The sequence below is a fragment of the Gastrolobium bilobum genome, unplaced genomic scaffold (assembly GCF_033153095.1).
Source record: "Gastrolobium bilobum isolate Gb01-03AN ecotype WA unplaced genomic scaffold, APGP_CSIRO_Gbil_v1 utg15473, whole genome shotgun sequence".
NCBI classification, from domain to species: Eukaryota; Viridiplantae; Streptophyta; class Magnoliopsida; order Fabales; family Fabaceae; genus Gastrolobium; species Gastrolobium bilobum.
In genome coordinates this window covers 128,358-139,402 of record NW_026897632.1, presented here as the reverse complement: position 1 = coordinate 139,402, position 11,045 = coordinate 128,358, and the positions used below count along the sequence as shown (strand labels likewise).

Below are 11,045 nucleotides of genomic sequence, written 5' to 3'. Positions count from 1 at the left end.
AGGGTTATGGTTGAAGCTGTAATTAGCTATATAACCAATACTCTCTTGGTATTTCCGTTATGTTTGACAACTACAAAATGTGCAATGTTCAAATGGACAGGGAAATATGTCACTGTTGTTTGCGACAAGCAATAATAAAAATAAAACAAGTTCTCTGTATCTCCATAGACTATATATGTTATGTAACGTATGTCATTTATGGGATATGAGAATCACGGAGTTTCCTCATAATTAATTATGAATGACAATGTATCTTTTGTGAGCAATTATACTTTATTATTTATTGTTTGAAGATTAACTCCCTGAATGGAAACATGCATTTTGGATAGCTAAAAATACGATCGAGTAATTAGACTCGCTAAGAATTAAACTAAAAATCAAGTATTTCCAAAGATGTTAGATGACATTAAACGACAAGGCCGTTCACCAAAAATCTCTTTTAAGTTCAGTGAATGAATGAAGAAAAAGTGCAGAACAAATTAAAGGGAAAAAGATTACACCATATATAATACAAATAGGGCGGAGTAATTTCTCTCTACTGTTGAGCTATAAAATTCAGGTTTTTTAAATTTAGTAGTTTAAATTTAATTGCTGTCTACGTAGTAAAGGGGTTGTTGATGCAGGGAATGGAAGTGTGTAATTAATGAGGAGGAAGAAACTGTTGAACATCCTCCCATGAAAATTTGGCAATTCAGCAGCAAAGAGAATGAAAATTACAGGAAGTCAACATGTTTTTAAAGCATGAAAATTTGAAAATGAAAATATTTTTTAAGAAATGAGAATAAAGAATGGAAACAGGAAACGTTTTGTAAAACCACGCCCTTATATCTCTTGCAAACAAAAAGGTTGTGTTTGGCAAAATAAAAAGGAATATTTACTTTAGGTTACTGAAATTGTTTAATAAATTAATGTTTTCATCTTTACATAATAAAAAATATATTTCTCAATTATTAATGTCTTATAATTGTAAAGTTTCAACTAAGTTATTAAATTTTAATTTTTTTTTCTCTAAGTAATAATGACTTAGCTTCAATGTCGTGGAATATTAATAAAATTAACCGAAACAAAGTAAACTTTAAAAATTGAACTTTTACATAAAAAAAAGAAGGGATAGTTATATTTAAAAAAAATAATAATTTTTTTTTTACAAACTATACAATATACTAGGGGTAATAGACTGTATGATGGAATATACACCTTAGTACGTAATATAATTTCTAAGAGTTTATAAATAAAAAATTTATAAATAATTTTTCCAAAAAAAAAAATATGAATCAAATTAAAAGTTGTTATAAAAGATTATAGGCCTAACATATCGGGCTAAAATCCCTCTATCAACTTTGAGATGGCAACATAACGGAGCATTGAGGCCCACACCAATTGCCATTATGATTCGGAAAATAAAGGGCCTCATTTAATAGTGTCCGGATATCACGGGACGTAGGGGTGTAAATAGGCCAGGCTGGTCCGGCCTGGCCTACATTGAGCCCAGCTCAGGCCCAGCCTTTTAGAAAAGTAGAGTAGACTTAGGCTTATAAAAAAGCTTTTTTAATAAATAGGCCATAGGCTAATTTTGTCAAGCCCGGCATACAGCCTTGTAGGCTGGCCTATTTAATTTATTAAAATAAAATAATAAAATAATATTTATTTTATGTGGCAAAGACACAAAGTACCAAATACCAATATCTCTTACTTTTTGTGCTATTTTATTTTATGAAAGGAAAACTTGTCTAATGTCTCCAAATTTTACATGTTGTTGCAGCTTAATACCATGGAGCAATGGGTACCTTGCTGGATTATGATGTTACTAATGATGATCTTTCAATAATACTCTTCTTTCCCTTGTCTTGATGGTGGTTTAAAGATTTTTAGATGAATGACATTCTCTTGTAGACTTTATTTCAGCATCCAGTAATTGTATTTTTCTTATTTTTCCCATTTCTTTGACTCTATTCCTCTATGATATACATTCTAGAGCTGAGGTATTATGTTGACTCTTTCTTGTTTGTCATTTTTTTCTTATGAGAAGTACTAGTGCATGCATGAATGGAACATTCTTTACTACAATTATTTTTTTTGCTTAGTATATATAGTGGGAGGCCTACAAGGCTTGTAGGCCATGTCGGGCTTTCTTATTTTTGAAAATGGGCCGGGCTTGACCTACAGATAAAGCCTTTAATAGGCCAGATAGGCTGAATTTTTTTTGACGTAGGCTTGGGCCAGGATGGCCAAAGCCCAGCCCAGCCTATTTACAACGTGTCGGGACGTAAATGAAGCCTGGTTAGTAGGCAGTGATGTATCCCCAGTCACCACAAATGGCACGGAACAACAAATCGGCGTACATAGGTAACGTTTCGGATATGTATTAGAATCAAATATAATATGTAATATATTTTATTTATATTTTAAAATTAACAAAATATGAGTGTTTAAAAAAATAATATACTTTACTTCCCATTCAGAACGATAGAACCAATAAAAAAAAATAGAAAAAATCTCCATCCCATTCTGGTCACACACCAAATGCTAATTAGACTTAGACCTTAATCTTTGAACGAAAATGACAATATTTCTAAATTCTAATATGTTATAGTTATATTACATACGTGTACAGACACTTATAATAATAGTGCCCGTGTCAATTGTGAGTCGCAATTATGGTGTTCATGGAGAGTCGTGTGGCGTGACAATTGCTCCTGAGAGTCTGAGACAGAGATATTTATTCATCTGCAAGTAGAAATAGACTCCAGCACTGCTCCTGATCCGTCTGTAACTACAACATACTACTTCTCATGAATATGGTAACTTATTCAATTGTGTACATCATAAATGACGAAATTCACCTAGGTGTAACTCTGTAACACCTACCGTGGGGCAAATCATGCCGCACATCAACTTGAAAACCAAGCCCTCGCTATTCAAGTTTAGTGGCTCACTAGTCGCTTACTAATTGCACACAACCTTAAGGTTATCGAAGGATGACAGAGGAAGGAATAGAATAGCAAATTAAATTTGTTAGTCTAAATTGCTTAGTGGATAAAGTAGGACTTTCTTTCAAACACATTAATGCTTTGGTGATTAGGGCAGGCAATGAGTCAACTAATTCATGTATGTCTAGTAGATCAAAACTGAACTATATATATAATGTTTTTGGCCATAACCTTGGCTTCTCTCTGGTAGCGTAGTCAATGCAATAATGGATTCTTTGCTCCTGCAGGAATAAAGTGACAAAAGTTAAATTCAAGAAAATTTCATAGTAGATGAGTCGTTTCTCATTAATGATAGGTGTCAAATTAAAGTATAGTGCTGTAAACAACTGAAACATCTTAACAGACGAATAAACTTGAAACTCGGCCTCACGTTAACTCAAATTATATTTGATTACTATCTATTTTCATTATTAAAAAAACAACAACTAAAAGTTGCACCCCTCCTTCTATCTGTATAGGAGATGGAAAGACGGCTACTTTTTGTTTTTCTTTTGGTCAAGAATTATAGCCTCATGACCAATATTCAATATGCTGTTTATCTCATAGCTTTCTTAGTTCATAATTTGATATTTTGGACTACAATGCACAGGTGAACTACACCAAAGCTCATGAGCTCTTGAGTTCAATGAGCCAAAGACAATCATTATACTAATTGAGTTTTTTTAATTTTAATCGGTTAGTTTTTTGCAACTTATGATGCGTAAAGTTGTAAAATTTAAATGTTAATATATATTGAATTCAATTACTTTTTTAGTTATTAATATCATTATTCTTAAAAAAATGATGATATTCATGAATAATAAATCAAATGTACGAAGGAAAAAATGTGTGTCATTTCAAATAACACACTTTATATTCTTTCACTCTCACAAAGAAGTGAGATCCATATCTTTAAAAAATTTCTCACTCATTTTCTCTCTCATGATTTATCTCTTTCTCTCGTTTAAAATGATATAACTTTTCGTGTATATGAAAATTCAAGTTTACTCTTTTAACAACAAAAAAACAAATTTTTTTAACTTACTGCCAACCCAATACGAAACATGTCATGTAGGCTTACGTTGGTATTATTTGCGGGGGATCAGATTCAGAACCAAAGGCAGAAATTTCTTTAGCTTATCCTTATAAGATCCAAGTCTATGTATGGGCCTCTATCCTGGTTCTTACAGCTTTTAGTGAATTTATCAGTGAACTTAAAAGGTGAGTGTCTTCTCCATGCTTGTTTTCACCACCTTTCTCCGACAGTTTTTCTGAGTTCAAGCATCGACCACTTGTTTTATTTGTTCACTGACAACAGTTGAGTTCGTGATTACTCTCTGCTTTGAGTTGTGGGCAAGAACTTCTCTCAGAAGTTACAAGAGAACTTCACCGAGCATCCATTCTAGCTAGATTTATTGGGCAAATAATTCATACTTAAACAAACAAATGTTTGTTTTAATTTATAAAACCAAAAAGATTAAAGTAATATAAAAAAAGGGAAAAGTTCGAAGAAAAAAATCCTATGGTATTACTTTGAATCACTTACATCTTATGCTTTTTTTCATCCACACCTCTGCTTAATACTGTTAGGAATTTAATTTAGTATACTTATTTTTTCCTTCTTAAAAAAAGAAAATAAAGTGATAACAAAAAAAGACCAAATATTATAAAAACTTAGAACATTTAATAAAAGATTAAAAGAAAAAATTGAAAAAAAATCAAATGTGTCTAAATAAAAAAATTATAATAAAGACAAAAAAAATAGAAGAAAAAATAAAGTCAAATATGTTAAAAATCACAATAGTGAAAGACAAGACTATATTTTAAAAAAATAAAATTATTCCAAATGAAAATTATATATTGAACACGAAAAATAGGAAACCAAATTAAGATAAAAAAGAAATCACAATATGAGTTTTCACTATATTTGGTTTTACTTTTTCGATTAATTTTTTTTCTTTGATCTATTTTATTCCTTTTTATTTAGATATGTTTGGGTTTTTTTCAATTTTTTATTTTTTTCACTTTTTGGTCTATTTTATTTTAATTTTCTTCTCTCTTTTTTTAGTCTTGTGCCACCCCATGTAATCATGTAATATAGATTTTGTCAAAAAAAAAAAGAGAAAGAATAAAATAGAGATATAAAAAAGACTAAACATATCTAAATAAAAAGAATAAAATAGACCAAGGATAAAAAAAAACAAATATACTGAGAATTCATAACTATGATTTTTTTTTGTTCTATTTTTTGTCGCAGTTTTTTCTTCTATTTTTTTGTATTTAGTATATATATTTTTCATTTAGAATATTTTTATTTTTATTTTTTCTGTCATTATTGTGAATTTCCACATTTTTTGTCTTTTTTTTGTCCTTATTATATTTTTTTTTTATTTAGACACATTTGATCTTTTATCTTTTAGTCTTTTATTAAGTTTTCGTAATATTTGGTCTTATTTTTTTTTATCACTTTATTTTCTTTTTTTAAGAAGAGTAAAGTAAATATATTTAATCAAATTTCTAACAATGATAAGTAGAGGATAGATGGAAAAAATTACAGGGAATTAAATTATTACAAAAAAATATATAAGAATATAAGTTATTCAAAACAATATTACAAGGAACTTTTTGAACCTTTCCCTATAAAAAATCATAATTGTCATCACAGACTTTTCATACCCCGAACCCGAATTCCCAATGTCACCCTGTTATGCAGAAGTAAGAATCACTTTCTGACCTGAAAATAAAGCACAACATTGGAACGAGGGAGGTAGGAGCTTTCTTCATAATTTTTTAGAATTATTAAAAGAGAAGAAGAAATATGTAGTCATCACAGTTTAAAATAATTATAGTACGTATATTGTTTGATTTATTTCAAAAAAATAAAAATAAATGACCTCGATTGGCCTTAACTAATTTAAGCCTATAAAGTTTTTTAAATCTATGAAGAATTTTTTTTTAAAATGGAAATGGTACTATCTTAATATTTAAATAATTTTTTTTTATTTTTCAGAAATAAAATAAAATAATATGAGTGGGCCTATAAAAAACCAAATACTGCTTGGGAAGTGTTGAACTTTTGAAGAGAGATATTTTAACTACTAAATTTTTTACTACTAATTTACTACCTATCTAATCACTATTAGATTAACATTTTCTCTTTTTTCATAAACTTTTTAAATTCTCTCTGCTTGATCCAATGGTGATATGATGAGTAGTAAGTTAGTAGTGAGAGTTTTTGGTAATTAGAATATCTCCACTCTTATTTTTTTTCAGTAACTTAAGATTGAAAAGGAAAGTAGCTAGATTAGACTAATCCCCCAACCAAAAAATTTTAACTTCTTGGAAGCTCAGCTGCCAACTGAGCTATCCTCGCAGTTGACCACCGGCTTTTTAATATCTGCTATTATGTGTTTGCACGGAGAACTAGATAACTCCCCGGAACTTTTCTAGTTATGAAGAAAAGTAGCTAGATTTAGGCAATGGATTGAGCGTGGGGCATATTTGCTTAGAAAAAGCATAAAATCATAATTGTTGACTAAAAAATCAAAACAATAAATTATAATGATTTTATTATTCATTATATATGTACATGTGTTTTCTTATATTCTTAACAATCAATTTTTCAATTAATAGTTATAACATATAATTTTCTTCTAAAATGCACATGCTGGAAAAAATCCAAAGCAAAAATGATGGTGTTAAGGATATGGTAGTAATTAATTATTGTTGTAACTTGGATTGAAACAAAGGAAGCTGGACGTTAGAGAGACAGGTTTTGGTTTTATAAATAGAGAGTGCAAGTGCGGCTAGCAGGTGGCAGTTCCAGTTTGGTCGTTGCTACTTGCTTGGGTCAGATTGCATTGGCCATTTCAATATGACTTTTTTGCTTTCTTCTTTTCTGCTTTTCCTTCTTTCTCTTTTCACTACCACTCTCCTCCATTGTCATTCCTTCCCTGCCCATTACAACCACCACCACCCTCGCTTTGCCACACACAACTACAAAGATGCTCTCACCAAATCCATCATCTTCTTTGAAGGTCAGAAGTCAGGGAAGCTCCCTTCTAATCAGAGGATGTCTTGGAGGAGTGACTCTGGTCTCTCTGATGGCTCAGCCATGCATGTAATACCACCATATTGTTTGCCATTGCCGTTTAGTCTCACACTCTTTGTCTTGTGCATTTTGATTATTTCGGTGTAAACATGCAATGCAGGTTGATCTGGTTGGAGGATACTACGATGCAGGGGACAATGTTAAGTTTGGTTTTCCAATGGCCTTCACAACCACCATGCTTTCGTGGAGTGTTATTGAGTTTGGTGGGGTAATGAAAGGTGAATTACAGAATGCCAGAGAGGCGATTCGCTGGGCCACTGATTATCTTCTCAAAGCTACTGCTTATCCTGACACCATTTATGTTCAGGTTTAGTTTTCTCTTCCTAAATCCTTTTTTTATTTTATGTTCTTATTTTGTTGTCATGGAAACTGTTGTTGACTTTGGTTTGGCTTTGCAGGTGGGTGATGCTAAGAAGGACCATGCTTGTTGGGAGAGACCTGAGGACATGGATACCCCAAGAAGTGTCTATAAGATAGATAGAAACAACCCCGGTTCAGATGTGGCTGCGGAAACTGCTGCGGCTCTTGCAGCTGCTTCTATTGCTTTCAAAAAAAGTGACCCCACGTATTCCAAAACTTTGGTTAGGAGGGCAATCAGTGTAAGTATGAAGTATTTGATTTGAGAGCAAAATAACATTTTTTTAATGGAGTAGAGTTTTCTCCCAACTAGTGTTTTAAATCTGAGATTGTACTTGGTTTATGGGTATAGGTTTTCCAGTTTGCTGATAAATACAGGGGAGCCTACAGCAATGGCTTGAAGCCCATTGTGTGCCCCTTTTATTGTTCTTACTCTGGTTATCAGGTAAAGTTTTAATATTTCAATTTGAGCATCTGATGTTGTTCATTTTGTGGGAAGTAAACTCAAAACTGTTTCTTTGATGCCTTGAAAATATACCAGGATGAACTGTTGTGGGGTGCTGCTTGGCTGCACAAGGCTACTAAGAACCCAATGTACCTAAACTACATTAAGGTTAATGGACAGACCCTTGGGGCTGCAGAGTTTGACAATACCTTCGGATGGGATAACAAGCATGTTGGAGCAAGGATACTGCTTTCTAAGGTCCAAATTCCTTCACTTTTCTTCTATTGTCTCTTGCAGTGCTGGTAACAATAATATGTTTTCCAACTAAAATTTGTGCTCTTGATTTTAGGAATTTCTTATTCAAAAGGTGCAATCCCTTCATGACTACAAGGGTCATGCGGACAATTTTATCTGTTCTCTTATACCTGGTGCCTCTTTCTCTTCCGCCCAATATACCCCAGGTCAGGTTCCTTTTCCTTCTTTCTCTTTCTTCTCTTCCTCTCCCTCATTTAAGAATCTCAAGTCTCAACTCAACTATGTGGTCCAATATGTAACGGTTATTTTTGGCTCCTTGCTCTTCAAAAACAATGCAGGTGGGCTTCTGTTCAAGATGAGTGATAGCAACATGCAATATGTTACATCTACCTCCTTTCTACTCTTAACCTATGCCAAATACTTGACAAAAGCCCATGTGGTTGTGAACTGTGGTGGAACCACTGTTACTCCAAAGATGCTCCGAGCTATAGCAAAAAAGCAGGTAGAAAAATAAGATTATGTGCATATGTGCATTTTACTTCTATAGTATGATGTTTACGTGCATTTCCTTCTCGTTAATTGATCTTGATTTGTTCTTGTTTTCTAGGTGGATTACTTGCTAGGAGACAACCCCTTGAAGATGTCCTACATGGTGGGGTATGGTCCAAGGTACCCACAAAGGATACACCACAGGGGCTCATCGCTGCCGTCCATTGCTGTTCACCCTGGCAAGATCCAATGCTCAGCAGGATTCAGTGTGATGAACTCACAATCCCCAAATCCCAACGTTCTAGTGGGTGCGGTTGTTGGAGGACCGGATCTGCATGATAGGTTCCCGGATGAACGGTCAGATTATGAGCAATCAGAGCCAGCTACTTATATCAACGCACCCCTTGTAGGAGCACTGGCTTATCTAGCACACTCATTTGGCCAACGCTAGGGGGCAGTGTCTCCAACTTGTTTTAATTATTCACTAGTTTAAGCATATTTGGCTAGTTTGTATTCCTTGGAAATGCACAAGGTAAAGGGGATAGGACTCTATAGATAGCTATGGCGCAAGCTCCCAACCTTGAAGCACATTGGTCAAGGCAAAATAGATATATAGCCTTGTGTTTTATTTTACACTTTTGTTAGTGTTAGGGGGTTTAACCAATTTCCGTGAGTAAACTTTCGGCATTAATTTGAGTGGAAGATTATGTCTTTATTATTTGGTGTCATTAATATGGAGATGGTATTGTCAAGATTCGAGAATTTAAAACCAATTTCCAGTTGAATTGTTACATTTTGCCTTGGTTATATGCATCGAGAGGCGAGAAAGAATAAAAATGTTTGGAATATAGGGTCACGTCACGGTTTAATTGAAGTAAGTTTTAAGAGTGGGCCCATTACTTGAAACTTAATCTATTGTTAACACTAGCCAAGTATTGTGCCAGAGGATGGATGATATGAAAGGGAAATATTTCACTGGGCAGTGTGCAATCCGAATATTTTAGCATGTTGTGGATAACGAGTATTTGACCGATGATAACGAGAGATGAAGAAAGAAGATTTTGAGTGGCATGTGAACATGTCGGGGATTGTGTATCATACGGTCAAAAAAGCTGTTTAGGCTAGCAGCCTCTGTCACAGGTGTTAGAAGTAAGGACTGCAACTCTCTTTCACTAGGAGGGAGGGAAACCCCCAAAATTGCAACAGATAGCGTCCAAAGACGGAAAGACATTCCTCCAGTCTGACATAAATGACCAACAGATAGGAAATTATTTTACAGAATTACCCATATTACTCGATACATACCTTATTAAATATGGGGAAAAAATATGCTTTTTTTCTTTTATATAGTAATAGTACCCAACACATTTACACTATTTTTTTTTTATAATTATTTTCTTTTATATCTTTTTTGTTTTCTTTTTTGATAAGGGAGCATTTGCATCCAAAATGTGCTCCAACGGATAAATGGATGGGTCACCATTTTCTTATAGCTTTAGAGCTATAGATTGCAAGAATAACCTAATACGTTTGGACCTCTTGTTTCTTAATCTTTGTACGGTATGGTTGAGGGGAAATGAAAAGGAAATATAAATAAATAAAAATTGAAAGAAAGAGAGAAGCGGACCAATTATCACTATTTATTTGGTATTTCATCTAACAAAAATGAAACACCATTTCATTCAACACCAAATAAATATAAATACATATAAATATATAATAAGATGAAACAATGATAGAGATTCACATAAATTATATCCATCTAAATCCTTCCCAAAAAAGCATACCAAAAAAAAAAAAAAATTAACGAATTTTATCTTTTCTTCCACTTGAGATTTTAGAGAAGGAACGGAGTCGGGACTCGGGACTCAGGAACCAATAATTTCCAGGGTTATACATCCTGCTAATAGCATATTCAAGACATATCCTACCTTTGTATCACAGAAAGATATTAAAATGTTATAAGACTTCACGCATAATTGAAAACTTAGGAAAACAATTATCTTAATGAACTTAGTTTTACTTCTATCTGATAATATATTATTTCTATGGGTTTATTGTTTGTCCTTCAAAAGAATAATCCTTTTAGATAAATGAAGTGTATTTTTTCAAATTTCAAATTATAAATTTTTCCCTCCACTCTCTCTTCTTCAAATTTGTTTTTTTATCTCTCTTAAAAGGATACAAGTGTAGGATACACATTTTTTCCTATTTATATAAAGGAAATACAAGTCTCATGTAGAATACTTGTTATCTTATACCATAAACACAAAGCATGTGAAACCAAAAGACGTATCTTATTTCGTGTAACATGAAAAAAAAACATATCCCATAATATAATCTTAAAATCTTTGTGCAGATATTATATATCAATCAGTACATGTTTCTAACTGCGATCCTATATAATTAGCTATTTCCT

At 32.7% G+C, this 11,045-nt stretch overlaps 1 protein-coding gene across 1 annotated transcript; it reads left to right on the top strand.

Annotated features, from left to right (window-relative positions):
- The first annotated feature begins 6,894 nt into the window (after positions 1-6,894).
- Positions 6,895-9,085, top strand: LOC133308806 (endoglucanase 17). Its single transcript, XM_061509516.1, has 8 exons — positions 6,895-7,089; positions 7,181-7,387; positions 7,479-7,679; positions 7,790-7,882; positions 7,979-8,140; positions 8,232-8,343; positions 8,476-8,639; positions 8,745-9,085. Exons 1-8 carry the CDS (start codon positions 7,042-7,044, stop codon positions 9,075-9,077), a joined length of 1,320 nt encoding a protein of 439 aa, XP_061365500.1. The 5' UTR covers positions 6,895-7,041; the 3' UTR covers positions 9,078-9,085.
- Positions 9,086-11,045: the final 1,960 nt, after the last annotated feature.